This window comes from Emericellopsis cladophorae (assembly GCF_022114955.1).
Source record: "Emericellopsis cladophorae strain MUM 19.33 chromosome Unknown NODE_29_length_272814_cov_116_152143, whole genome shotgun sequence".
Classification (NCBI taxonomy): Eukaryota; Fungi; Ascomycota; class Sordariomycetes; order Hypocreales; family Bionectriaceae; genus Emericellopsis; species Emericellopsis cladophorae.
In genome coordinates, this window is record NW_026250954.1 from 191,002 (window position 1) to 218,974 (window position 27,973).

General features: G+C 54.0%; 9 protein-coding genes across 9 annotated transcripts; 5 read left to right on the forward strand and 4 right to left on the reverse strand.

The window, feature by feature from the left end:
- Positions 1-986: 986 nt before the first annotated feature.
- On the forward strand, positions 987-1,944 carry J7T54_001213 (uncharacterized protein; the record flags this gene model as incomplete). Its single annotated transcript, XM_051507271.1, has 2 exons — positions 987-1,754; positions 1,816-1,944. 2 exons carry the CDS (start codon positions 987-989, stop codon positions 1,942-1,944), a joined length of 897 nt encoding a protein of 298 aa, XP_051361565.1.
- Positions 1,945-2,111: 167 nt separating this feature from the next.
- J7T54_001214 (Pre-mRNA-splicing factor-like protein) lies at positions 2,112-3,869 on the reverse strand (the record flags this gene model as incomplete). Its single annotated transcript, XM_051507272.1, has 1 exon — positions 2,112-3,869. The coding sequence occupies one exon, from the start codon at positions 3,867-3,869 to the stop codon at positions 2,112-2,114; it is 1,758 nt and encodes a 585-aa protein (XP_051361566.1).
- A 785-nt stretch (positions 3,870-4,654) lies between these two features.
- J7T54_001215 (putative transporter C83-like protein) lies at positions 4,655-6,305 on the forward strand (the record flags this gene model as incomplete). Its single annotated transcript, XM_051507273.1, has 2 exons — positions 4,655-4,972; positions 5,028-6,305. The coding sequence occupies 2 exons, from the start codon at positions 4,655-4,657 to the stop codon at positions 6,303-6,305; spliced, it is 1,596 nt and encodes a 531-aa protein (XP_051361567.1).
- Positions 6,306-6,396: 91 nt separating this feature from the next.
- J7T54_001216 (Origin recognition complex subunit-like protein) lies at positions 6,397-11,690 on the reverse strand (the record flags this gene model as incomplete). Its single annotated transcript, XM_051507274.1, has 10 exons — positions 6,397-7,269; positions 7,318-7,701; positions 7,763-7,827; positions 7,884-7,930; positions 8,654-9,229; positions 9,394-9,466; positions 9,855-10,307; positions 10,363-11,237; positions 11,289-11,429; positions 11,497-11,690. 10 exons carry the CDS (start codon positions 11,688-11,690, stop codon positions 6,397-6,399), a joined length of 3,681 nt encoding a protein of 1,226 aa, XP_051361568.1.
- Positions 11,691-12,991: 1,301 nt separating this feature from the next.
- J7T54_001217 (uncharacterized protein) lies at positions 12,992-13,822 on the reverse strand (the record flags this gene model as incomplete). Its single annotated transcript, XM_051507275.1, has 1 exon — positions 12,992-13,822. The coding sequence occupies one exon, from the start codon at positions 13,820-13,822 to the stop codon at positions 12,992-12,994; it is 831 nt and encodes a 276-aa protein (XP_051361569.1).
- A 1,257-nt stretch (positions 13,823-15,079) lies between these two features.
- Positions 15,080-16,718, forward strand: J7T54_001218 (uncharacterized protein; the record flags this gene model as incomplete). The annotated part of the gene is made up of 3 exons (XM_051507277.1): positions 15,080-15,987; positions 16,038-16,240; positions 16,294-16,718. The coding sequence occupies 3 exons, from the start codon at positions 15,080-15,082 to the stop codon at positions 16,716-16,718; spliced, it is 1,536 nt and encodes a 511-aa protein (XP_051361570.1).
- A 53-nt stretch (positions 16,719-16,771) lies between these two features.
- On the reverse strand, positions 16,772-18,059 carry J7T54_001219 (uncharacterized protein; the record flags this gene model as incomplete). The annotated part of the gene is made up of 2 exons (XM_051507278.1): positions 16,772-17,387; positions 17,449-18,059. 2 exons carry the CDS (start codon positions 18,057-18,059, stop codon positions 16,772-16,774), a joined length of 1,227 nt encoding a protein of 408 aa, XP_051361571.1.
- A 2,716-nt stretch (positions 18,060-20,775) lies between these two features.
- Positions 20,776-22,015, forward strand: J7T54_001220 (uncharacterized protein; the record flags this gene model as incomplete). The annotated part of the gene is made up of 3 exons (XM_051507279.1): positions 20,776-20,801; positions 20,862-21,634; positions 21,708-22,015. 3 exons carry the CDS (start codon positions 20,776-20,778, stop codon positions 22,013-22,015), a joined length of 1,107 nt encoding a protein of 368 aa, XP_051361572.1.
- A 4,388-nt stretch (positions 22,016-26,403) lies between these two features.
- On the forward strand, positions 26,404-27,599 carry J7T54_001221 (positive activator of transcription; the record flags this gene model as incomplete). Its single annotated transcript, XM_051507280.1, has 4 exons — positions 26,404-26,548; positions 26,602-26,780; positions 26,835-27,018; positions 27,070-27,599. The coding sequence occupies 4 exons, from the start codon at positions 26,404-26,406 to the stop codon at positions 27,597-27,599; spliced, it is 1,038 nt and encodes a 345-aa protein (XP_051361573.1).
- Positions 27,600-27,973: the final 374 nt, after the last annotated feature.

A 27,973-nucleotide genomic window follows, 5' to 3' on the forward strand; every position in this document is an offset into this window, starting at 1 on the left:
CTGCACGCTTTGCCTTGGAAGATGCATTGAGCCACCTGGACGAGCCATCGCCCAAGAGGCAACGAACTTCGAGCGTAGAACCAGGGCACGCAGCCTCCCAAGATCTTCACCATGTCACAGAAGATCGCTGCTTGCTGTTCAACTTCTCACGTCTCTGGTTCAGATCAAAGCACAGAAACCGCGTGGACCCTGGCCTCTTCCCTCCAGGTACCGACATAATCACGTTCAAGGGTCGCTGTCGGATACAAGTCTTACCAGTCGCAAGCCGGCTTAGGCATGAGGAACCCGAAGTTGTTGTCAAAAGACGCTGCACATTTCAGTGCCCCAAAGCACCGAACGCCCGGCGTGGCCTCAAGATCGACCTGGAACGGCCATTCGCCATTCATGAGGAGGAATTCGACGGGTTTGGACCCGTGGCCAAGGCTTCTGCTTTTCCACAAGGACTTTTGCTACGCATCCGTTTAGAGACCGAAAATATCAAAGTTGGCAATCAACTACCCAACTGGGTCAAAGTCTGGTCTGGCCAGTCGGTGCCGTATCACTGTTCGCCTTGGTACTGCGTCCCGTCTCCTCCAGACACAGAGCAGTGGCCACCAGGTACACCCCGGGCTCACCGTCACGAGGAATTCGTCTATCAGCAGGATTCGATGACGTCAAACCTGAAATGGGAATGGACTTGGAGGCCAACTTCCAGTGTTTCTGGTCACAGTAGAAGTGAACAGCTCGCTCGGACTCTATCAGAAAGAAGCAAGGCCAATGGGGAAGTGTTGGCTGAGCAAAACGGTGCGCTCCCGATCCGATCCCCTTGCGCGTCGCTCCAAGTGCGTACAGTGGCTCCCCATGCGACACATGCACACGCACCCGTGGAGGTGTCCAGCGTGGCTTCGTCTAGGACCACAAAGCAGCACCAGTCGGTCGTATCGATGTCTCGCTCCTCTAGTAGCAAAACTACAACATGGTCAGCTCGCACAACAGCGAGCGGGCAGATGAGAGTACAGTCTACTACCCACGAAGAAAGCCTCATCGTCGGGTCGAAGGATGATCCTATATGTGTGGGGGACTCCGAATCCGATGATTCAGACGACACGTCTAGCAACAGTGAAGACCAAGACAAGCACACCGAAGAACCTGGCCAGCGTGTAGACTCCCAGGATGTCGATCAAGTGGACTTGAGCGATGATGACATTTCCTCGGCATCCCAACAAAACGTCCCATCATCTAAACCTCCGCCGCGGCCTGCCATTCGGGTGAGGCCACCGGAAGATGACATTATAGTTCCGGACAACGGCACTGTCTTTATCCATCCTGTTGGGAAGCATGTTCTGAAACCAGGGACGGTCTTACCTCGACCAGAACCGATGAAGGGGATGCTTCGCTATAAGCACATGTACAGGCTGCGAGAGGAGCCCGACATAACGCCCGCGCAAGTCGAATACATCGCAGCCTTTGACGAAGTGGTGGATGACCACGATATCAACGCGCGAACCTACTTCCCTGCCGCCTGGAGGGACTTTGTGGCGCGGAAAAGGGAGTGGATCAGTGAACGACAGCACCGTGTCGACGAATTCGAGAAGCAGAAGGACTTTTTACTGCGAGTCGGGTTCCTTCAACAGGAGGATGTTGACGGCATCGAGCCGATGGTCACAGCACGAGGCAAACGCGTCGAGGAGGATCCACCGCCTGTGCGACCACAGACCAGGTCAACCCGAAGCGGCTGTGGCGTCTGCCATAAACCGGTGACTGTGGCCCGAGCTGTATATTGCACGGCAAAGGTATGGTCGAATACATTCGGTTTTCGTTGCTTGAAACTGACAGGAGCAGCGACACGAGGGTCCCAAGCAATTTCACATTGCGTGCGTATTGCCACCGAGGATCACTATCCAGCAGAAGAAGACATTTTTCCAAGATAAAAAGACATACAAATGCGATGCGTGCAAGGCTTGAATCGCCGGCGCTGGATATTCATGCATCGAGGATTGCGACACGATATGATTCAAACCCGCCAATAAATGAGGAACTGCCGAAGACCGGCCAGTTCCAGCGTATGATATACATTAAATTGATTGACAACCCAAGCACCTGACGCCATGGCCAACCCGAGAATGGCTCTCTTAGAACTTGTATTTGCCCTCCTTCTTCTTCTGCCCCCTCTCCTGCTCCGTCTTCTGTCGTTTTCGGCTCTCCTGCGCAATCATCTCACTGAGGTCATCCTCGTGCGCCCACTTAGCTCCCACGCCCTCTTCCCGCAGGCCTTCATCGTATCGTTTCCTCATGTCCTCCTTCCGAAGGCCACCAGATTGGAGAGCCTCTGGATCAATGGCAACATCGACGTCGCCTGGCTTCTTGCGCTTCCGCTCATCTTGTCCGGAGCCAAGAACGGGCGGCTTGTTCGTGGGCATATCGTATGCGCGGTCACTGCCAAAGAAGCCCTCTGCGCGCACCTGTCTCTCGGGCAGGACTGTGTAGGCTGATCTTGGTGCTGATGATTCTTCGGTGTCGTAGCCACGGCGTTCTTTCCTCAGATCCATCTCGCCCGCAATCGACGTCTCGACGCCGTGATCTGGCGCAATCGTGCTCGCATAACCTCCAGGAGTCTCCATGCCGCTCGGCGTCTCCATACCACTGGCGGAGGGCTCCTCGTCCTCGTCCTCGTCCTCTTCATCAGACTCCTCTTCTTCCTCAGACTCTGCCTCTCGAGGCTGCAGCTCGCCCCAGAGATTGCGCTCAACAGGATCCGCCAGCTGCGACTGGGCAGCTTGCGCTTGCTGGTTCTGCGTACCGTTAGGCCCGGTAAGACCAAAGACATCTCCTCCGTACAGAGGGCGGTTGAATTCGTCCACAGGGGGTTTGCCCCAGCCACCGGGGTGGAATCCCCATGAGCCGCCAGGAGGTGGCGGTGCATTGAGACCAGGTATCTTCAGGGTTGGATAGGAGGGCGGCACGCCGATGCGCTGCTGGTTGATGAGCCACGGTGGTGGCGCACCGGGCGGCATGCCCAAGGCTTCCTTTGTCGACTCTGTCAAGTCTCCCGGTCTGAAATGCTGATAGTCCACTTCGCTCTCCTTGCCCTCGTAGTACACTTCTCCGAACCGTGTCAGCTCCGGCTTCGTCTGGAATCGGAAGAACGCGTCGTAGAGCTTCTGGTAGTCGATATCCAGCTTGCCCATCTTGGGAGCCACGCGTTCGCGCTGCTTCTGCTTGAGCGATTGCTCGGCCTGCTTTTCCAACACGGCGTCGCGCATCTCGGTGATGCCTGTCTCCGCGATGAACTGCGGAAGGCGAAATGGTGGCTTCTCGACACCGCGTTTCGATGACAGGTACTCGCGCTTCAACGACCAGTGTGTGGGTACAGGAACGACATTGCGCTGCGCTTTGATCTGGACGAGCAAGCGAGGGTCGTTGGACGACACGTCTTGCCATTCTACGACCTCGGGAATGCGGACGAGGGCTTTCAGCTCGGCCACGGAGAGCTTGGTGAGCATTTTCCGCTTCTTCTTTGACATTTTCGGTTGCGCGTCCTCCTCATCGGGAATATCGTCATCGTCGCCAAAAAACACGTCGCCCGTATTGCCAGCATTCGCCTCCTGTGCCACCGCATCTTCCTCTGTGTTGGCACCGAACTTGTTGAATATGTCCTTGTAGATCGCAAAGGCCGGATCATCCTCGAGGTCCTCGATTAGTGGGCCGTCGGCATGCGGTTGCTCGCGAGGAGGTTCTTTCGACGTCTCGAGGTCGGCTTCCGGCTGGGTGTCGGTGCCGTTGGTCTCAGCGGCGTCTGCCTTTGTCGCGGGTTCCTCCGTGGCGGACTTCTTCTGCTCCTTCTTCTTCGCCCTCCTCATCTGGTTCTTCGTCATCTTGGTGGCCGCCATGATGCCTCAGTTGTTGCTGGACGAGCCAGAGGTGGCCCAGCGCCGATTGTGGTAGGTGGTCGGATTGGTTGTTTGTGTGACAATGTGGAAAAATGCGTATGCTACGGCTGCTCTGAGGATCATGCGCTTTCTGGGATCTTGCATGCCGTGGCGCAAGACGAGGATGGAAGAGAAGATAGGCAGGTCAGTGATGGGCCGGGTCTAAGATCGTCTGGAACGCGCCTGTTAGCCTGATAAAATTCGAGGTGGAGTCAACAGGCCAAGGTGCTGAGAGGCTGAGAGGCTAAGCCAGCACTCAACGGCAAGGCTCCTGGCACACGATAAGCCACCCGATAAGCGCGCTAAAAAAAGCGCTTGCCGGCAATTCCTCGGGTGACTAGTGGATACGAGCTTTCACTCTTCACTGCATGCAGGAAGGATGGCCAATGCCACGCAATTGGCTCCACCAAATCGCAAACAGCTCACTGCGCCGCGCCCATTTACAGTGGATGCAACCCCCTGAGGCGCCAAAATCGTCATTCTGCTATTCGCGTTCTTGGCGGGATTTAGACCTTTCGTCGTTTCATAGTCGCTTCTCTCCACCACCACGACTCTCATCGCTCTTTGAACACCGCGGCTGGCTCGGGACTGTCATTTTGAATTCGGGATTCTCTTCATACACTTTACGTCAACGCACGCCATACGGACTATGCGACGCTAACTCGAACCCCTTCGCTCGCTTTTGCGTCGATTGCCCTAGTCACTCGTTCCTTCGAATTCGCGAACAGTATTGACATCTCATCGCCATGGAGAAGTTTCCGGACCACATCGATGCGCCCGTCATGGGAAACGGGGACGCTCACTCCCCCGTTCAGAGCCAGTTCCACAGTCTTCCCGATGGTGATCAACCTCGACAACTGCCAGACCGCTGGCTTCCTGTACCGCGCAGGGAGCATAGTAGCTCGGGATGGTCGCCCTTGGGATCGCCAGGCGTAGGTCGCCATAACCGCCAAAAGAGCCTCCAAGATGCCTTTCGCACAATTCGCACACGCAACGGCAGTGTGAGCCAGAACGCGCATGAGCTGGCCGATGCTCTCAGAGCGCCACTTTCGCCCAAGCTTATTGTGAGTTGTGCTCAAGACAGTTCTCATTGAGTCGCTAACTCTTTTGCGATTCCAGATCCTGTGTCTGTTGTGGTACACCTCGTCTGCGCTCACCAACACATCCTCGAAATCCATCTTGAATGCCTTTGACAAGCCGGCGACACTCACGGTCGTGCAATTTGCCTTTGTCTCGACGTTGTGCATACTCTTTGCACAGCTGGCAGTCATCTTCCCTAGTCTTCGCACCAAGATCACCGCCCTGAGACACCCGATCCGACCCCCATCCAAGGACGTGATCATGACGACACTTCCCCTCGCGGCTTTCCAAATCGGTGGACATCTGCTTAGCTCGACAGCGACGGCCAAGATCCCCGTCTCGCTGGTTCACACGATCAAGGGGTTGTCTCCGCTGTTCACCGTACTCGCTTACCGCCTGATATACGATATTCGTTATCCGAAAGCGACATACCTGTCCCTCATTCCGCTGACGGCTGGTGTCATGCTGGCATGCTCTGGCAAGCATGGATTGGGAGGAGAGTTCCTGGGGATCATCCAGGCGCTTCTCGCGACGTTGATCTTTGTGACTCAGAACATCTTCTCAAAGAAGCTGTTCAACGAGGCCGCGAAAGCAGAGCGAAACGGCGCGACTGCCCAGTCCAAGAAGCTGGACAAGCTCAATCTCCTGTGCTACTCGTCGGGAATGGCCTTGTTGTTGACTTTGCCCATTTGGTTCTGGAGCGAGGGTATTACATTGCTCAGGGATTTCCTCAACGATGGGTCGATTGCTTTGAAGGACGGACCCGAGGCAATGGACCACGGACGCCTGCTTTTGGAGTTTATCTTCAACGGCGTTACCCACTTTGGCCAGAATATTCTTGCCTTCGTGCTGCTGTCCATGGTCTCGCCAGTTACATACTCCGTGGCCAGCCTGATCAAGCGCGTCTTTGTTATTGTGCTGGCTATCATATGGTTCCGCAGTCCGACGACCCCTGTCCAAGCCGCCGGCATTGCACTCACTTTCCTCGGGCTGTATCTGTATGACCGCACAAGCGAGAGCAACAAGGCGGATCGCAAAGTCCGCATGATGACACAGACTAAGACGCCTGCGCCTCTGCTGCCCATCGATGAAGGCCAGCCCGGGAGCCACAACGGAACACCATCAGGTATCCACCCCTGCAATGAGGGGAGCTACTTCTCACCAATCTCGACGGCTGCCGAGGATACCAAGAAAACCGATGACCTGTCTGGAACGGGATCGAGAAGGAAGAGGGGGCACAGCAGTTCGCAGTGGTTGGCTCCTGGGACAAAGCAGGAAGACACTTGGCGGTCCCCTGACCGCGCCGTCCCGGCATGATATAGATAGAGATTATGACCTACTACGCCTTGAATGGATATACTGAATCGTTAACTGTTCTCGGTGAACATGTTCTTTTGTTTGATTGCCATCATTCTATCAGCCACTCATCGAGCTCGACGCCTATACTTCTTCCCACCCCTCGGATGATCTCCCAGCCCACGCTAATCCTCCACTTGCCACCGCGGTCCATCACGTCGCCCGTGCCGACACGCGTGAGCAGTCTGAGACTGGTGAGTGTAGCCATTGCCATGCCCACGTCGGCATCCACAGCTGCCACTCGGGGATCCTCCGTCCATTCACTCTTCACAGCCGCGTAAATGGCCATCATGCGCTCGAGGACAAAGGCGTGGGCGCCGAGAAGCTTCCTCGCGATCTTGCGGTGCTTGTTGGAGGCTATTGTCGGGGCTACCCGACGTCGTCGACGACCACCCTGATGGTGTGTGGAGAAGAGCGTCAGGTCATGCCGAGGGGCATTGTGCGAGGCGAGATAGGCACAGAGCAACAGTATCCGTGCCGTGCGAGGAAGCAAGGTGGACAGGTCCGTCGAAGTGGGTTTGGAGGAGGGTACGACGGAGATAATGCTGGGGTTCAGCACCGACTCGTCCTGGAAGTGTGTCCTTGCTGCGACGAGGAGCTTGGAGAACTCTTTTGCCTCGTATGTGCCCTTCTCGACAGGGGCGATAAACCTCGGCCAAAGGGTCTCACACGCTCGTTTGAAGCTTGGCAGCGAGCGGGCGGCTGACTGTACGAGCGCATCGTGCACCGCAGCGCAGAATCTTGGCCATAGGGCGAGTGTTTCCTCCATGGTAGCATTGTGTGTTGGTTCTGTCGGTGGCGTCAAGGCGAGAATGCGGAGGTAGTCGGGCTTTGTGTACGGTGGGAAATGTACACTAGGCGTGAAGGAGGACGTTCTCAGCGGGAGCGGCGTTGTGAGGATGAAAGCCGTCGTGAGGCATGGAATCTATACGTGTCAGTCGGGAGATGACGAAAGAGAGGGCGCGCTACGAACAATCTCAGACAGGCGAGCGAGGCCTGGGAGCATGGACGATGGCGCATCTCTGGCCCGATCTATCGCGTCGAGCACAAGGACGAAGCGAAAGTTGTCCTCCCGTTCGGGGTACTTCAACATCCGGACTAGCTCCACGTCCAGCTGCGCCAAAGTTTCGCATCGGATCGCAGTATCTTCTTGCGGCCAATCCAAGGCTTCAGCTATCGAAGTGACGATGGACTCGAAGAGGTGACGCGCGGTGATACACTGGGCCGCACTGACAAAGGCATATCGTAGGTTCGGCGTTGGTCTCGCAAGGGAGGCCAGCAAAGAGGCTGTGATGGCGGACTTGCCGGTAGACTCCACGCCGTGGATCGTGAGTGTTCGGCAGGGGGCTGCTGACGGCTTTCTGTTGTTAGACACGCATTCAAAGCTCCTCGGGGAGGGGAGGAGGGGAGAGACGCACGTAAAGCAATGTTGCGAGGGTGTGAATCTGGCGGTCGCGGCAAGGGTATGTTTGCAGGACGGGAGCTAATAGAAGCTCGTCAGGGAGCCGGAAGAGCGATGCAGCCATGCTTCTTTCGCACCGGATTTGGTGGTGGTAGTGTTGGTGATGAAGAGCTGGGAGACGCGTCTGGCGCGTTCTCGGGATAATTTGCTGCGACGTCACTTTTGGTGTTCGGACACCTAAAATCCGAATTGCCGGCGTCGCAGATTTCTTCTTACACCACCCTGCTCACCTCTCTCGACAAAGTCGTACATGTACAAGTAACTTTAGTAGAACCTAGCTATGTGGCTCGATTCATACGCCGGTAGTCTCATAAAGACAGATGCTGATTTCCGATCCACGTTTTCCAGCTCACCCTCTCCGGCGACACGTTGCGGAGGCGGGATCGTGCACATTCCAGGCATTCACATATATTATCAAACAGGCCAACAGGGATCCCGCTGTGCCTGATTGCCGCTAATTAGCGTACCATATGCTACAGCACATATGGTCATACTTTCAAATGAAAGCGGAAGTGGGACGTGAAACGAGATTGCAAGTTACCAAGTTCAGATAATCTCGGAAAAGACACGAATCCCCCTCGCACCCAACGCGCTGGCCAGAGCAACGAACGTTCCCCCAGCAGCACGCATCCTTTCGTATCCAAGAAAGTCATCCACACCACCCACGCCGATGACCTCGATCTTCGATAGGGGCTCTTCTGAATCGAGTAGATTTCGAAGCATGCGGACATTCCCCAGAGCAAGAGGATGCAGCGCGGCTCCGGCCATGCCACCGAACCCTCTCCCAGGCAGAGTTTCCTTCCACCTTTGTCGTGCGATGCTCTGTGCAGGTATGCCTGGTACACACCGTACGCTATCAGAGGTGTTCTTTTCTTCCAGTATAAGACAGGAGCCCAGTGTATTGACCGCGGTGATGAAGCTCAAACGGGAGGCAGCCCCAGAATCGAGCAACGCCTCCTTCAAGGCATCGTACTGTCCAGCGTGAGTGTATGGGGGCACCTTGATTCCGACAGGTATCTCTGGGTCTCCTGGCAACGCACGGATAAACTGAGACAGAGCGCTTTTGGTGTACGCCACTGGGGGCGAATTGGGGATGTTGGGACAGCTCAGGTTGACCTCCATGGCGAGCGGGAAACGGATGCGCTCTTTAGCATCCACGATGGCCTCGTAGCATTGTCTCACGTCTGGGGCGGTGCCTGTGACTGACAGAATGAAGCACTTGCGACTGTTAGAAGTGTTCGACAGCTTCTGCAGTATCTCGAGGTACTCGGGCAGGGTGTATGGGCTGTATCCCAAGTTGTTGAGCGTGGAGTCGCAAGGCGCATCGTCGTGGTCGGTGATGGAGTCAGCGTCCCTCGCACTCTTATCAGCGTCGTCGGGATACGATTGTGTCCCCGCTCTCGCAACTTGCGCAGAGCCCGCACTGAAGAAGGTAAAACGATGGTCTCTTGGTCGATGATCAAATCCTTGCATCAAGCTTGTCCGGACAGTGACTGCGCCCGTCGTAGGACATTCCAGCAGTTCCCTCAATTGCCCCTCTGTGGTTGCCCAAGGTGACGCCGAATTGAACAGCCGCAGTTTAATCACCGAAGACAGGAGAGGAGGCATGGTGTATGTGGGGTATACACGAGGCCTTCAGCGTTCAGAAAGCCCAAGGGATCTGGACGACGTGTTATGATAGCACATGCAACATGACAGGCAGAAAACGCATGCATTCGCGAAGGAGGGCCTCCCAGACTCGGAAAGTCCCTGGTGGATCTACGGAAGGGGTGGCGGGACTCTGCCAGTCCTTGCTGAAGATTGATGTAGTTCTTTTGGACTTTCACAGAAAAATACCCAGCTCAGCCGTGAAGGAAAGCTGCACGCTGGTGTCCAATCAAATATGTCAAAATCAACCGGTCCGAGGGCAACAAGGCCGATGGTGGTAGCGGCGCGCCCTTGAAGAACAAGGAACCAAAATGCACACTCAACGAAAACGCCTCCCCAGTTGTTCGCCGCTCGCCTTCGCCAGTACAAAGAAAATCAAGACTACCAGCCAAAGTGCTCACAGTGCACGCTCACAGCAGGTCCGCCCGGCTTGGTGCACGACGAAGTGGCCTCTCGTACGGCACGTATCAGACCTCCTGGCCCGCATGCCATGACCGTGACAGCATGGTCGCTGCCAAGGTCCTCGACAGATGAACGAAGCATACCCGTAATGTCTGGGCGCCCGAAAGTGACCGACACTCCGTGAATTTGGGGTACATCGCGCTCATCAGTTGTGGTCGGAAGATCCTCCTTCTCGGAATCGACAGACCCTACAGAACTTGCTGCTGATTTGCTGTCCTCGCCGGCAAAGGCGGGCTCAGTTGCCCCGTCTTGACTCGAGGCAATCGTGCTCAAGGCGAGGGAGTTAATGCCTCGGAGGCTTACTCCAGGACCGCGGGTCACGAACAAGTGAATCTTGACACGTTCTTGACCGGCGAGGTCGGCGATCTCTCTGGCGAACCAGCTGAGCTGGGCTATAATCAATTAGCAAGAGCGAGAAGTAGTATCGATGCCCACAAGCATACTTACAAAAGTGACGAACGATCCAGATGAGTTCAATCTCCTTGACGGACCGGGGGCGTGGGGCGAAAACATGTGTCTTGCCTATGCCAAAAGCGAAGGAGCCACCGCTCCCACCAGCAACCAGAATCAGCTTGTCGATACTACCAGGAGTGCGTGGGCAGCCGTAGGGTCCCTCTGCACTGGCCTGAACAACAGCTCCAGGGTGCGAGACCGCATACTCATGGAGATCTTTTGTGAATCCATTATAAGAAGCGATAACGAACTCGGCAGAGTCCATGTTAGCAATGGTAAACGGGTGCATCTCGAACCTTCGGACGGCGGGGACCCACAGGAAGCAGTGCTGTCCAGCTTGCGCTCCACGTGGTGCTTTTTTGAGGGTGACGCGGGTGCCGCCGTTGGTCAAGGGTGTGAGGGTGACCTCGTTCGAGACACCGCAGACGACCAGCCGGAGGAAGCGTGTCAGGCGGTCGAGAACCCAGAGGCTGGCGCATGTGATGGTGATGAAGATGATGCCCTTGCCAATTTCGGGCTGGTGAAGCCCAAGAGAGACGACGCCGATGATCCAGAATGCAATGTGAAGGCAATAGAAGAGTTCATACCACCAACGCCGTATAAATGCCCCTGAGATGTCGAGACCTAGGAAGCAGATGCCTGCTACCATTCCGTACACCTCCGCCTCATACAGCAGACGCTCTGGCCGATGGACCGAAACAAAGTAAGCAGAATAGCAAGCCGCGTGTACGATGACATGCGCGATGGTCATGTATCCAGCGAATTGATGCAAGATGCTGAGGCGATTGTAGGTGAAGCCGCCCATCAAGTAGAGCGGGTTGATCTTCATCGAGAAGAGTACAACGACAGCCATGTTTGCCATGGCAAGCCTGCAGGCGTCAGCTTTTCTTAAAGGTAGCAAAATGAAGAACTGCACTCACCAGCCTGTTCGAGAAGCAATGTTGGAAAGCGTTGTCATGTTCGTGTAGTCAATTGGCGCGAACGTCAAGACCACGTTGGCGATGGTGCACACAGCCACGTGTAGCGTGTGGCCAACTGACGGAAGACATGGGACATGCTTGCTGAGAAATGAAACGAGATGACTGTCTGCATCAGCATTCCGTACTGTGATTCACTGAGCTCACGTACCAAACAGTTGCTGCACAAAACGTGGGCAGGGTCAGCCGCTGTTTCTGGACCCTCATCCAGCGAGGTGCGAAAACGAGTACGAAGGTAGACAGAGCTTGAATGAAAGTAATGACGGCGAAGTAAAGCATCGCGTGGTGGTTGTTCTTGGTGCGGATTGCCATCATGGCCTCGAAAGCGGGATCGTGGCCTGCCATGGTGAATCTTGTCGAAGTGCTTTACGAGGAAGGTTCAGGCCTCTATGATGTTCAAAGGTGGAGTTGAAGTATTTGAGGAAGAAAAGAGTGAACAGGAAGTTAAGGGAGTGAAAGGAGTGTGGAGGTTGAAAGCAGCATGGCAAGAGAGGTGGGGAGAGAGAATGATCCAGAGCTGAGCGATGATTGATGTTGAAATGGTCTAGGCATATGGCCTTCTTCGAGTGACTCCACATCACCACTAGTGAGGATGCTATAAGGCGTGATCAGTTGCTGCTTCCCCTCGGTATGTGATGTGAAAGTGAAGTCGCCGGATGAAAAGACGCTGAAGAGCATCTCTTCAAAGGCGTGCTGTAGCCCAGGTGCCACCCAAGTAACATCTTTATGAAACCCCCGCAAAGGAAGCCTGCCGCCAACCGGTATGACGCGCCTCTTGAGAGCAATATCTGTGATGACAGATGTGTTGATAAGCATGGGCTTCGAGACAAGCCCCATGGCCTAGTAATTGGTATCTCAATGTTGAGAATTTTCCGAGCTACGAAGTCTCAATCTTTCAGATAGCACGAAAACTCTAGATTTACAACCTATTTATCTGGAACGTGGGCGAACGGGCTCGCCCTAGCCAGGGCAGCACGGTCATTTGATGACACGTGGTATTCAACGTGTCCAACATGAACATGCGGTGTCCATATGAACATAGTATCAAACTGAATCTTTGGTGCAGCTGGGCGTCTCCAACCTCACAGGTGTGTGCGGGCGGGAGTCGGATAGTTCCGGTGTCTGTGTTGCATCAAATGGCGGTTACTCACATACATGGAGGTCCCCAGGGCTAACCTTGAATGTTCTTCATCTCGCCCGCTAGGCGTCAGTCTCTAGAGCACGACATCGACCTGTGACAGCCACTTGAGCCTCATGCCACATTTATTGTATCCAGGGGCTATGCTGCTTAATGCTGTCTTCAATTCACAATTCCGGTAAAATTCACTTGTCAGACACATGTGCACTCACCCGTGAAAATGAAAAAGGAGATTCTTGCCTTCCCTCTCCTCACTGACGTTCTTGTGGCATATGCCTCCTACGCGTGGGTTCCACGAGTGACCGCCAACGCGGAGAAGGTCAATCTGATGCCGTATGACTGCGCGTTAGACGTCTCATCAAATATAAACAAAACCACTCGGAAGCCACCTAATGTTCATCTGCAGCAGTGAATGACAGCTCACCATGTCGCAAAAAAAGGGGCGGGGGAAGAGGTTCCTTACCGGTTCTCATCTTCAGGCTGCGACTCCGGCACTTCCGCAGGCACTTCACGCATCGTCTCCTCCAACGACGGTGGTACCCCAATTGTCGTTGTCGTCACCTGTAATTTGAGGGGCACCTTGACTTTCGGTTCGTTCACGGTCACTTATCTGGCTGGAAGGCGTGGAGCCAGACGCGTTCGACACATGCAGAGAAGGGTGCGCAGAACTGTAAATGCCACCCACTCTGGGAGGGCGCGAAGACCCCCGACATCTATTCTCTTTGCGCTGAAAGTCTTCGACTCTCTGCCTGAGCAGCTCAATTTGGGTTTTCAGCTGTTGGTTCTCAATTTTGAGTTGATTCCGCTGTGGGGGCAGATCAGGGGCCTGGTTTCGGACAATGGGCTCGTGAGCACGAGCTCCCTGCTTGGCGCACTCGACAATCAATCGCTCATTCATGAGGACGAGCTCGTTCAGATAGTCTACAGGGACAAACTCCTTCTCCTGACAATAGTGGCGCAAAGACTCGAGAAGACCACAGTTTTTGGTATAGTGCGAGCGGATCATGCCCTCAACTTCAGGCGTAATCTGCTCGCCTTTGCGGCGGAGCTCATTGATCTGGGCTGCTGCTTTCTGGTCGACCGTGTTGCTTGGACGGAGGTCAAAGGCTAGGCCTTTGGCGTCTTCGGCGCCGGGAGCGGAAGTCTCCTTGTTCCACACGGCGAGGATCGCCTCCTCCTCCTCCTTCGTCATGTGGCTGGGCTCGGCGAAGATGAAGAGTCGCTCGGGATCACCGCTATGAGGGACATAGTGTGCTTGGCCCCACCACTCGGGGCTTCTGGACTCGCGATCCAGGGGATCGTCCCTCGCACCTCTTGCTGACTGGGAAAATAAAGGCATGTTGTGGTTCTGATGTGATTGTAATGTAGTTTGGTGTAAGTAATGGTCGGTTTTGAATGACAGAAAAGTTAGATTCAGCTTTCTATGCCCGGGATGAACTATATTCTTATGCTGTTGCTCGTTCTAAGCTGATCTTTGTTCTCTGGTGGCCTTGGTGATTTTCCCGTTTGGACCATGGCTTGACAGTGTGTTCAACCTGCACCATACGAAGATCTTGAGAACAGCTAATTTCTGACAAAAACACGCTTTTACATCAAATTCTAGAAACAGCGAACGCTGAGAGTTCCAGTGAAAGCTGGATATTCTACATGTTCGGCGTCTGGCTTGGGGACTTGATGGCAACGAAGGCTCAGCCGCTGTTCTTCGTAGAAAATGTGCGCCTTGCCACTTCTTCAGGCATTGCGAAAAGTAATTGCCGCATGAAATGGATGCCAGTGAATTGATCCCGCTTGAATTTGCGACCCAATCTCCTCTACCAAGAAATGGCCCGCCCAGACCAGACCTCCCATTTGGTGACTAGGCAGTCCTTAAAGTATGGACTGGTTCCCAACCCTGACTTTGGGTAGGTTATGTCAAAGAGGCGAACACGATCAAGACTGCGAATAGCGGATTAGGGAATAACAAGAAGTGACGATACATGCATCAGAGGGATCTCGCATGGATATATAATGCTGTTACGCGTGAGGCTGATGCTTATTAATAGGGGCAATGGTCTAGGGGTATGATGTTTCCTTCGCATGTGTGTTATGTGTGACTGGAAGAGGTCCGGGGTTCAATTCCCTGTTGCTCCATTTCTTTTTCAGCTAGTACTTACAGTAACGGGGAAATATTCTTTTTATTCTGCTGCAACGTGCTGCACATGACGTTGATTGTATCTGTATTGAAGACATAACAAGTCAAAAGCAGCCTCATTTCTCCGTATTGCAGAAGACGCTACTTGCGCGAATCGATGCAACCCCCTTTTCCAACTGTAAACAATCCTGACGTGAAGGACTTGCTCTCCTGTAAAGCACATCCGTGTCCGGCCCCGCCTCTCCGGCCGGTTATCGGCTGCTCTCGTCCCTCAGTCAATTAAGGACTGGATCCCTGTCAGACAGACTCTTCCCCACTCCTGGCCGATCACGCAGCTGCGGGTAAAATAATAAGGTTGGCAAGGATACTACAACAAATATACCGCAACAAATACACGCGATTTTTTTTTTTTTTTTCAAATTATTTTCTTTTCGCAGATCACGAACGCTGGACTGTTGAACACATATGATGGCGTCCACGGATCACCCGACGAAAGAGCCAGCCAGACCGGCTGGCCACAACGAAAAGTCCCCAGACGATGCCATCGCCTTTGTTGGGCTCACAGCGCACGAGCTGGACCCCGAGGTGACGGCGCGGGCCGTGCGCAAAATCGACAGGTTCCTCATCCCCGCCATGATCGTCGGCTACGGCCTCGTCTACTACGACAAGGCCATCCTCGGCGCTGCCGTCCTGTTCGGCATGACCACTGACCTGGAGCTCTCTGTGGTGACCGACCCAGATGCGACGCCGCCCGTTGTCGATACGAAGAGATTGTCGTGGGCGACCAGCCTCTTCTACTTTGGCATGCTGGCCGGGTTGTACCCACTAACCTATGCTCTTCAGCGATTCAACATCGGCCGCATCCTTGGTGGCATCGTCATCGTCTGGTCAGCCGTCTGCCTGTCGACAGCGGGCGTGAGGTCCTACCAGGGCCTGTACGTCCAGCGATTCTTCCTGGGGTTTGTCGAGAGCATCATCCCCACTGGATTCATGTGCATTGTCTCGAGCTACTACACGCAGTCGGAGCAGAGTCTCCGCCAAGGCTGGTGGTTCAGCAGCACCGGGCTCTGGACCATCATCGGAGGCGGTCTCAACTATGGCTTTGCGACGATCCAGGGCGGCAGCTTGACGAGATGGCAGTACATTTACATCCTGGCTGGGAGTTTGACCTTTTTGTTCGGCTTGTTCTGTTTCTGCGTGCCCAACTCACCGGTGGATGCCTGGTTTCTGACCAAGGAAGAGCGGTTTGCAGCCGTCGAGAGGCTGAGGCATGGTCAAACCGGCGTGCGTTGCGCCACGTTTAAGTGGGCGCAGCTGAGGGAAGCACTGCTAGATGTAAAAGTCTGGCTCATCTTCGTCATGATGAGCAGCGCGTGAGTGCATCAAGCGCGCGAATGGAAGGGCGCAGCGCTGACCTCGACAGGTATACCGTCAACGGTGCCGTGAGCGGCTTTGGGCCTTTGATTGTTTCGACATTTGGATGGACGCCCTTGAACTCCATCTTGTGGCAGTTTCCTCTGGGGGCCATTTGCTTTGTGGCCATTTTACTTACCGGTTTCCTGGGATCCAGGTTTCGCAACATCAGGCTTATTATGCTGATTGTCTGCTGCCTCCCCGTCATTGCGGGTAAGTCTTTGCATTTCCAAAACGTCGCATCGTCCGAATGGCTGATGGAATAGGGTGCGTCATGATCTGGAAGTCGGAGTGGTCGTACCGCGCTGCGACACCTCTCGCCGGCTACTCCATCACCGGGTTCTTTGGCGCCGTCGTCTCTCTGATCATCACGGTGGGCATGTCCAACGTCGCCGGACACACAAAGAAGAGCTTCATGGCCGCGACCATTTTCGTTGCCTACTGCGTCGGCAACATTGTGGGCCCGCTGCTGGTGGACTCGAAGCAGAAGGCCGACCATTATCCCGACCTGTGGACTGGCTTGATCATCTGCTACGCCATCTGCATCGCGGCTAGCGCAGCACTGTACGTTGTACTGAGGAGGGACAACGGGAAGAAGGCGAAGCTGGCTGTCAGCGCCGAGGATAGGGACAAGCTCGCGTTCCAAGACCTCACTGACAAGGAGAACCCGTACTTTACATACGTATACTAGATTTCCTCGACCAAGCGGGGACCTGTGTCCATTGGAAAAATGCTCACTTGATGCTAAAAGTTGAATCGAAAAGGGCTCTTCTGGCCCTCAATAACCCAGTACCCATTGTCGCACTCCTTGAAGTTGGACCGCAGCGGGCGATCGCGCTTCCAACGGAGGCCTGTCTCCTGGGCGTCTTGATCTGTGAATCCGTAGGTGCCGTTGAGAAACCGAAAGGTTTCCGTCTCGACGCCACCATCCTCGTGTTGCGGCGCTCTATTCGTCTGTGCTTCGACCCACAGATGCTGAAAGGCGGCTCGCGGTATGGACAGCGTGAAGCGTGTCAAGGCAGGATTGTCAACAACGAACTTGTCCGCGGCCTCGAAAAAAAGCTTAAAGTTCACCGGCGTTCCAAGATCATACACAGATGTGATGGTGAGGTGGAGAGTGCGGAGGCTTGGAAGTTGAGATGTAAGGGCCCGAAAGAGACGCTGTATCCCGCAGACCGCCTCCATGTACGGATACAACCCCCAACTCTCCGTAAGGATGTTCGTGTTGTACTTGATCTCCAACGAGGAGATGCATGACAAGCGCTGCGCGAGGAAGAGCTGGTCGAGGTTTTCGAAAATCGCATGGCTGTCTATGTGCAAGGTGTTTTGGCGGTATAAAATGTCAATGGCCTCGACGTACCTAGAAACAGTCAAGTCAGCTCACGCCATGGCACGATCAGAGTCTTCATGTGGCAACCCACGCCAGGCGGCAGCTCAGAAGCCAGCCCATGACACCAGTCTGGCACCTTTCAGGCCACGCGCCTCCCCACGCCGCGCAGTACTTCACGCGGCCGTTCCGGCAATTGTCGACCCACGGTGCAGGCTCCTCGTCCCAGCGATGGATCACGGACAATTTGTGCGGCGGCGGTTCTCTATGGCACACACTGCCCCACCAGCGCCACGCCCTTGGCTGCTTGCTGTCGAGTTTGCGATAGGCCGGAAAATTCGCATTGGGTGCTATTGCGCAGTGTCGTCGCGTGCCCCCGTTCTCGTCAGCGACTCTTGATCTGGGTTTGTCAGGCCAGGTGTATTCGAGGTCCATGTGCAAGGTCTGGTTGCCGAACGCATGATTGTATATCTGGATCCGTATCTCGGGTGGCAGTTTGCGGAAGAAGAGACATTGCTCTTGACGCGGAGGCGCGGCGGAGGGCGGCGGCGTGATGCATCGGGGGCGCGGATCTGGGAGGAAGGGGAGGACCTCCTCAGGCTCGTCTACCACAGGCTCTGGCGGACGTGGACCTGACTCTGCGAGTCTCGCCCACACCCGGCGGCAGACGCTTCTCACCTTGCGGCGCGTGTCAACCCAGGGCATGTTGTCGGCGCATGAGCTCCACGGTCCTAATGAACGGCATATTGTCGGTGTGGATGGTACGAGGATGAAGTCGCGGGGCGGATGTGCGGCTGAACTGCATCTGCAACCCGAGGGGTCAGACACGAGTCTCACGAGTCACGACGCGAGAAAGGTGAGACGGGGTGCCATGCGCGCGCAGCTTCGAGAACAGCAAAATAAAAGGAATAAACATACAAAACCCACCAAGACGAACCATAGATCAGAAACAAGGACAAAATGATGCAAGCAGCTAGACAGGTCAGCTAATAGTGAGGAGTGGAGTTGGTACGGTTCTCGTGGAACGGGCTAGCATGGTCAAGGAGGTCGCTGTGGATGAACGCAACATTGAAGTCAGCAGGTTCAGCGTCCAGGACATCATCTCTCCCTCGACTTGATGGCGTGCACAAGCCAAAAAAAAGAGCATGTCAAGTGAAAGAAAAGAAATCCAAAAAATTACGCGATTACACACCCTGGGATTCGAACCCAGGCCTCTTACGAGACTGCGAGAAACGAATCTCCTGAACACAGCGCCTTAGACCGCTCGGCCAGATGTGCTTGAAAATTGTGCAGGCATTTGAGTTCATAATGCGACAGGCATCAGCCCTGCTCGGGCTCCTTTCACCTACTCCTCCAAATGTGCTCGAGGCAACGACTGGAGCTCAGACACGCATCGATAAGTGACTTCACTAGCAGCGGTCACAAGAACAGCTAGGTCTCCCTGTTCTGAGGAGCGCACTCAACTTTGGAAGCAACTTGGGAGGGAAGGATATGCATCGAGGCGAACAGGTTGACATATGCCCCTTGTGAGCAGACCTCGCAGTGCACTGTCGTCATTGCCGTATACAAAGTCGGGTCTTCTGTCCAAGATTGCACTTTTTTACTATAAACACACTTGTCGGGAAAGTACAGCGTCAAGATGTCCATAGAAGTACTCCGTACCCGTGAGTGACCTGCACGGGATTGTGGGGTGCAAATTACAACTTGCAATTACTATAACGTTAGCAGAAGTAGATGCTCGGGGACGCCTCACCGTGTCAGCCGCTTGAAATTTTGATGCAACTGGTTCAGGGCTCATGCAGGCACGATGCTAAATGTCGTTGAGAATTTTGCACGGTCACGATAAAGTTCTGACAGGTAAGTTGGCAACTTGCAGAGTGTCGCAGCACGAGCGGTGGTCGCATGGACCGTTACAGTCTTTCGCAAGAGCTTCTCGAGCGATGATAGAATGTGGATTACAGGTACTCCGTAGAAGTATGTGCAAATAGCCAAAGCAAGGGTCCAGGGTGGCGAGCACATCAAGCGTGGCCGTCATCCCCACAGCGGTAGAGATTAATTATGATGATCAACAGATCAGGAGAGAAGGAAGAAGATGAATTCTCTATCTGAGGAAGATGCTGATGCTATGAAAAGAGGAAGAACGCGATAGCGCGAAGATGCTGCCTTTTGAGGGCAGCTGTGGGCCGAATGGGCAGCCTGACCAATCAGGGCAGTGACTGGTCTGACAGTCACCGGGCCTGACACACAACATAAATTGACACTTGTGTTCCTTAGCAAGTACAGCAGAGTCGCCTGGCAGCAGACATCGCGGGAGATTCGCTCGCTTTAGTGTTTGGGCGCGTCAGCTTGCAAGTTCAAGTTTCTAGTGGCGAACTACTGCTCTCGCCAATTGAGCAACCGACACAACAGTGAATTGAATGGAACGTACTGTTATCAATCTGAATCAACCCGCCTCAGTCAACACCACGATTGGCGGCGCGTTTCACAATCTCCAGTCTCCTCTTGCAGACTCACGTTCCGAAAATCCCCTGGTGTCATTATTCATCATGATTCCTGCCCTGTGGCATCGCTTTTCATCCGCTCCTGCGTCCAAGTTGTACATAATGCTGTGGATCCTCCGGCAAAGTCGGCTCGGTGTGCCCACGCCAGCACAAAAGTGCTGCTCAACCATCTAGTGCGCCATTACGAGACCCATTCGGCTCACCGGCCACGAGATGTGGGCCGCATACTTGATCTCTAGTCGAGTCCCGGCCGGATAGAGCGGGCTGGCCATCCCTTTCCCGTTTTGGCCTCGGCAACCGGCGCTTGGTCACCTCCAGTCCCGCCCCAGACTCGGCACTGCAGCGCCGGGAATACGCACAAGCGTCTTGGGCTTGGTCAACGTCGAACTAGCGAGACGACCTTTCGGTCCGGCTTCCACGGGCCAGACGCCTGTCCTCGAGGCTACAACCATAAGTTCCCCTATTTGTACAGAGTACAGACTACGTGCGTGGGCGTAGTGTCCTTGCCTCAAGAGGCTAGCCCACAGCAAGCGAGCCGCTGTACGCTACAGTACCACGTATGTACGCGGTTGCAACCAGCCCGGATTCCTACATGTACATGTAGGTCGTCCGGGGTAGATCGACGTAGACGCGGCCTCACGCGCTCCCACGCACACACACACACCAACTACACATCTCCAGTTCTTACCTCCATGCGGTCATGGAATCCCAAGTGGCGTAAAACGCCCGTGGCAGAGGACCCTCGCGTGGTTCGGCGTGGAGAAGCGCGAGATAAATCCCAAGGGTCGTTCCAAGTGGACCGGGGCTCCATTGAAGACTTTTCTATAAGTCAGGGCTCTCTTTCGTTTCCCTGACCACGGCTCGATTCTCATCTGTCTCAACCTGGGGTAGCCGAGGGTAATACGTAACTCAACATGGCCATGAACCACGAGGACACCACAGCAGAGTGAGTTTGGTCCCTCCCTCGGCCGTATTAGGTAACGACATCTGCTCACCCCAGATTCAGGCTGCATGAGGCCATGGAGTCGCGCCAGACTGGCCCTCACAGGGACATGACCGGTGGCTACATTGGTGGTACTGCTGCCAACGCCAGGGACGAGAAGCCTGGCTTCGACGCCGAGGCCGTGCCCACCCTCGATGGCGAGGAGCCCAGCGAGCATGAGAAGCGTACGCTTCGTCGTGTCGGCGAGAACCTGCCCGCGTCCGCCTTTCTCATCGCCATCGTGGAGTTGACCGAGCGTTTCGCCTACTACGGTGCCCAGGGTCTGTTCCAAAATTACATCAGCCACAGCCGCAACGGCTCGGACGGTCCCAAGGGCCTGGGTCTGGGACATCAGGCGGCCACCGGCCTCAATTTGGCCTTCCAGTGGCTCTGCTATGTCACGCCCATCCTCGGCGCCATCGTCGCCGATCAGTATCTTGGCAAGTACAAGACCATCATCGTCTTTGCCGGCATCTACTGGTTCGGTCTCGTCATCCTGTGGACCACGTCTCTGCCGGCCTCCCTTGACGCCGGCGCCGGTCTTCCTGGTTACATCGTGGCCATCTTTGTCATCGGATTTGGCACCGGTGGTATCAAGTCCAACATTGCCCCCCTCATTGCGGACCAGTACCAGCGCCGCATCATGGCCATCAGGACGGAGAAGTCGGGCGAGCGCGTGGTCATAGACCCGGCCGTCACCTACCAGAGGATCTACATGATCTTCTACTGGTGCATCAACCTTGGAGCATTGTCACTCATGGCGACACCGTTCATGGAGAAGTATTGTGGCTTCTGGTGTAAGTATATGTCACGTCCACTTGGTGCTTGTGAAATTCACCAAGCGAAACGACCAAGACTAACTCGTGGCAGCCGCCTATCTCATGTGCTTCTGCATGTTCAACGTCGGCATCGCCATCCTCATCCTGAGGCGCAAGAGCTACGTCAACCGCCCGCCCCAGGGGTCGGTCATTACCGACTCCTTCAAGGCCATCGGCATGATGATCGCGGCCCGTGACACTAATGCCGCCAAACCCTCCTGGCGCGAGGCCCACGGCAAGACACAGGCTGTGCCTTGGAATGATCATTTTATCGACGAGCTGAAGCGTGCCCTGCGTGCCTGCAAGGTCTTTGTCTTCTGTGAGTATCGCCTTACACCGCGTGCAGCTCCCGGATGCTGACCTGAAGGAGATCCCATCTTCTGGGTATGCTACGGACAGTTTTCAACCAATTTCATCACTCAGGCCGGTCAAATGGAAGGCCATGGCCTCCCTAACGACTGGACTCAGAACCTGGATCCGCAAGTAATCCATTCACAGATCGATTGTAATGATGCTAATGCGCTGTGTAGTATCAGCATTCTTGTTTTCACTCCCATTTTGGATAGGATGGTGTATCCACTACTTAGACGTGCCGGCATCAAACTTCGTCCTATTGCACGCATCACCATCGGATTCTGGTTTGCGGCACTATGCTTGGCATATGCTGCCATTATTCAGCACCTTATCTACTTGGCTGGTCCGTGTTATGAACAGCCTGGCGCCTGCCCCGCGGGTATGGACGGCGAGACACCGCTGCCCAACCATGTCCACATTGCGGTCCAGACACCAGCCTATGTCTTCATTGGTCTTGCTGAGATCTTCATATCCGTGACTGGGCTCGAGTACGCTTATACTAAAGCACCGCCTAACCTCAAATCCTTGGTCTCGGCCCTTTATCTTACTACTAATGCTTTTGGTTCTGCACTGTCTGAATCACTTGTTTCGGTGGCTGTGAATCCGAAATTCACTTGGATGTATACCGGAGTTGGGGTCGCTTCATTTATTACCGGATTCATCTTCTATGCCCTCTTTCGGCACTACGACACTCAGGAGGAGAACATGGCTGAACTTGACCGGTTTTTGCCTCCGTTGTCGAAAGAACAAGACCAAGAACAACCCAAACAGACTGCGGCATAGTGCACGAACAAGACGAGTCGCGTACTCTCGAGGTCTAGGTCCCGGGATTCGTTACTATGTACTGTCACGGACTCCAATCGTAAACAGAGTGCATGAGAAATTTGAATTGAAATTTAACTGCATGTGCAAAGCAAACCGAGCCATGTCCCTCCATCGCAAATGTGACCCCCTCATCGGCAGAGCTCCAAATGTCGCCGACTCAGCACGCGCAACCCCATCACGACTCTGTTCTCTCAAGAACTGCCCCCCCAACGCTTCAGTCCATGTACGGCCGAAAGCAAAAGAGAACAGCATCGGACCGGGAACTGTGAGTTGAGATGTGTCGCTCAACCAAATTCGTTCAATGGTGCCGAATGTCTGAGACCAGACGTTAGCCAAGCATTCATAGAAGCCGCAATTCTTACTTACACCAGTGACATCCTCCCATGTCTTCGGGTACTCCCAAGTGTGTGTGGAATTCATTGCTAAAGACCTTCGCAGTCTCTAAATGGCGTTGCATGGCCGTCTTTGATTGAAACCGGGACACAACAACCATGTCCATTTCCGCTCCAGAAGAAGGAGTTGGTCAGGATTGAGGAGCCACAGAAAAGAAAAATTATCTATGTTGTGTTTAGTTGTTCATGAATTGATTTGCATTTGTAGAGGATGCTTCTGGCGGTGTCCAGTGTTTATGTCGAGTGTTTACGTTGAGGGCAGACTGGCTGAGAGAGAACACGCATATAAAGAGTAAGAAAATGGAGCCAGCAGCTACAAAATCAGATTTGTACAGAACGGGTTTCCTTTCAGAACTGTGAATTCAAAGGCCCGACGTGACCCGTCAGGCCAGGAGTGACTGATATGTGACCCACACTTGATGTTTGTTCACTCCCGATGACGTTATTGTCACGTTATAACGCGTTTGTTTGCTTGTTTCTACCTTTCTACTGAGATCCGAGTGATTTTTTTGGTTCCACAGGACAGAGCCAGTCCTCCGAATCAGTAGAGTTGGAGCAACAAGGCTCGGGGCTCCGCCTCTAAGAAAAGAGATTTATACCGTGAGTCACGGGGAGGCCTAGATGCACGCAAAAATGCGCCGGATCTGTTCCGGGTGGACTTGGTGCCTGGCTGTGTCAAACAAGCCCCGTTCTTCATGGAGCTTCTCGCAACACCAGATGATGAGTGGTGAAGATGAAGACATTTTCTCAGAGGGAACAGTCCGTGAAGATGGCATATATAGGTTCAAAACAGTAAAGTAAAGCAGGAGAACAAGAGGATTGGAACGGCATTGATAAGTGTTGATCATGATGGCCTTTCACGGGTTTGTCAAGTCTCGAGGTAAGAGACTCGATTGTGGCCACCTTCACATAATCAAGCATTCACTTCGACGCATCAAATCTAATGATTAGATTAGAGTCCCATGTCTTAGTGTATCAACACGTCAGGAACAGACTCAGCTTGCCAATACGCTGTGACGGCGAAAATCCTCCGCGTATGCTACGAGCATTGGTCGTGTCCATTGCCATGGTGGTGCTGGTGCTTCGCTCAAACACTTAGTATATATCGCATGCGCAAACTTTTTGTTGGATATGTTCTGCGATATACTCAAAGTTCGCGGCTCTATTCTAGCCCCAGAGATCATCGTGAATACCTTAGTCAAGGTCGCTCGTGAATCCGAACACGGGCCAGAAGCCCATTGAAGCCACGTCGTCGTTGTTTGAAACAAGCTGCTATCTGTGTGATTGAGTGATGGCCACGGTAGATGTGAATACAACCAGGACGGCGACTTGTATGGGCGTTTAGTGTTTTTGTTTTCTTTCTCCTTCCTCGTATTCTCTTTCAAAGGAGCTGGGTAGTTTTCATCCACTACTTTTGAAGGGATACCAGAAAAGTTCCGTCGCTCAAAAGAAAAGCTTTCTAAACATCACGCACGGCAATAATCAGGTAACTTAGGCCCCTGACAACAAACATTTGGAATACTTCGTCGAAAGTGGACAACTTGGACTTGAACCCACTGAGGTCTGTGGTCCTGACAACCCTAGACCTGCAATGTACCCCACATACTGTCAATCGCACGCCACAGTGACTGACGTCCTGCAAGCTCCAATGCCCCTCACAATCGATTGTCGTCAGTACCTTATGCACAAACGATAGCACTCCGTCTGTCTTGCTCATAGGCATGTCGCCCTCCGCGTCTTCTACGCAGCGCATCGCTAGATCTGCGCGTCGAAATCGCGTTTCTCAACGCACCTGTAATGCGTACGTGAACTTTTGGTATCGCACAACAAGATATCGAGACGGAAGTTGACCACCGACAGATGCGTTCGATGCCGGCGACAGAAGATCAAATGCTCCGGCTCACAGCCGTGTGAGGCATGCAAGAAACGAAACCTTGCGTGCGAGCTTGATGAGCGAGATCAAAAAGTCCTCGTAACAAAAGGGTACGTTGAGTTCTGGGGCGTACATGTAGACGTTAAATCTGATAAACAAGCTGACTCGTTGCCCCTGCAGTTTCATTAGCGACCTTCAGGAGCAAGCTCGTCATCGATCGAGGGACAACCCAGTCTTCCAGCAAGACGATGATGAAACTGTCATGCCAGCCACGGGTCATCTGCGAGGCCAGTCCCTATGGCCACGTATTGCCAGAAGAAACGAGCGACGTCGAAGGGGGACTGATGCGAACGCTTTAGTCTCGCCAAGAAGGCCGGAGGAGGATGACTCCAGAGCCACAGAGTCCGCTGACGAGTCTCGTGCCTCGTTGGCGCGGCTTGATCCGGTGGCTGCACGGTTGAAAAACCCTCTGACGGCCGGTCAAGCATCTTTCATGAAATCAAGTGATGGCCATGCTTGTAAGTTGCGCTGTCTGCTTGAGGTATACAGCGCTCAAACAACTCTCCTGACACTTGCACCTTAGTTCACCTCGGCTCCTCCTCGAATTGGTCCTTCACAAGGAGAGTCCTGAATATGGCGCACGAATACGTTCACCATAGCCCTGTGGCCCCTGATCATTTGCTGTTTGATGGTCAAACCTACAACCTGCCTTGGGATGGATCGCGCGTCTCTGTACCCTCAGACGTGCCAGTGCTTCCGAGCTTGGATCATGCCTTGTTCTTGATCAACGCTGTCAAATTCCATTGCGCCCAGCTTTTCCACATGTTCGACGAAGACTCCTTCATGGAATCATTGTACGCATTCTATGCTGACCCGGAGCCACAAATTGCCGATGGCAGCTTGTTTTATGTCCATTTACTGTTGGTCATGGCCTTTGGCAAAAGCGTCGGAGGACAGTCTAGTCGCCACGGCAAACCACCGGGGTGCGACTTCTTCGTCAAGGCTCTTCAGCTTCTACCAGATGTCCATATTTTGTGTCGATTTCCCATAATATCAGCCGAGATCTTGTGCTGCATTGCGCTTTACTATCAGAGCTTGGACTTTCGCCACTGCGCACACAACTTTGTAAGGCGTTTCACCCTCTCCCATACCACATCTAGCTAACTTGGCTGTGGATTGGTCAAGCGCTGCGTCTGGCACTGAACAATGGTATGCATCTCAACATGCCCATGGAGCAACTGGGACTCCCTCACGTCGAGCGCTGTCGTCGGATATTCTGGACCATATATATCCTCGATCGTGAAATGACGTCGCTCATGGGACTACCTCATTCCATCAATGACGAGGATGTACGTGCAGAGTTGCCCAGCTTCGGGGGCTCAATACAGCGAGTGTCGGCCCTGCGGATGCAGATCAAGTTGTCACACACCGTTGCGTCCATCGGCCGAGGTAAGATAGAACTTAATCTGTGGCCCGGTGAGGAATGCTCAACAATCTCATAGAAGTGTATGGAGTCGATGGTCGGCTGAACAAGAACTTTCTGTCCAGCACAAGATCAGTGCTGGCAACATTGGCCGGGCAGGCCGACGAGCTGCGAGAGACCTTTCCCTTGCCGCTCGAGAAGGGCAGCGTGCAGGGCATATCGAGAATGTCTGCTTATCTTCACTCTCTATATCATCAGGTACGAACTGTCTGCGACGAATGGCGAAACGTCTGACTAATGAATCAACATTAGTGCATCGTTCTAGCAACGCGCCCTCTTTTGATATGCTTTCAGAGAATCCGGTGCGAATCGGCGGAGGCATACCCTGGCATGATAGAATCCTCGGCCACAGTTGCCAACCTCATCAAGCTCTGTGTCGAGTCTTCCCAGCAGATGATCGGTATTCTAGCCTGCCTTGAAGGGCAAGCGCTGTTGGGTATGCTCTGCCCACCAGCGATTTTGACGCGGATTGCTAACATCAAGCCAGAAAAGTTCCTGCCTCACGATCTCGAGACGCTTTTTGTGGCTACGGTGAATCTTATCCTTGGTCCATGGCTCGATTCGTCACTGAAGGAAGCCTCACAACCGTGGCTGGTGAAGGCTTATGAGTTGTTCTCGGAGATAACGCAGAGTGGCAACCTGGTCGCGCGGCTGCGCTGGTCTGAGCTCCAGCAGCTGGCTGCTATACTAGACGTTGCATGGCCATTCCAGGGCCAACCGCCTTTTACATCCTCGTCCAGTGATGGGCTGCATCTTGACGTGAACCAAGGGACAGACTCACCCACCAGAGCCACTGCTCCGAATGCGCGACAACCTGGGCCCGAGCATGCATGCGGCATGGATCCCAACGACGCTAGCAACAACGTTCTTACTTCCCCGTTGATGGTTCACACGGACGAGCAGGACCTGTGGGAAGGAGGGCTTACGGCAGAGCAGATGCTTGATCTGGCCAACTCAATTGGCCACACGGAGACGGAGTGGATGCATCATGCTATGACAGAACACAGCATCTGGTGATGTTGCGGATGACCCCCGATGACACGGGAGTTCTCACCAAACATGCTTGGCATTTACCGTTGACCCAGCGTGACAAGCTGGCAATCAACGTGCCGAACCAATGTTCATCCACACATAATTTCCGATTGGCTTGTTGCATCGTCCATACTACAGGTACGTGGGTCCTCTCTCGGCTTGGGTCCACCTCGACAGGATCATCGTCACAGGTTGGCTTCAATGTACATACACAAAGATGTTGAACGGAAGCTTGTGCTCCGCCTGGGAATGCTTCGACAAACGCCGTCTATTGAAGTCCGCAGCCCTAATTCGCCATCACTACGCACACAAGGTCACCTCCCATATGTCAGGTCGGAAAGGCCCCGATGCCATCCATA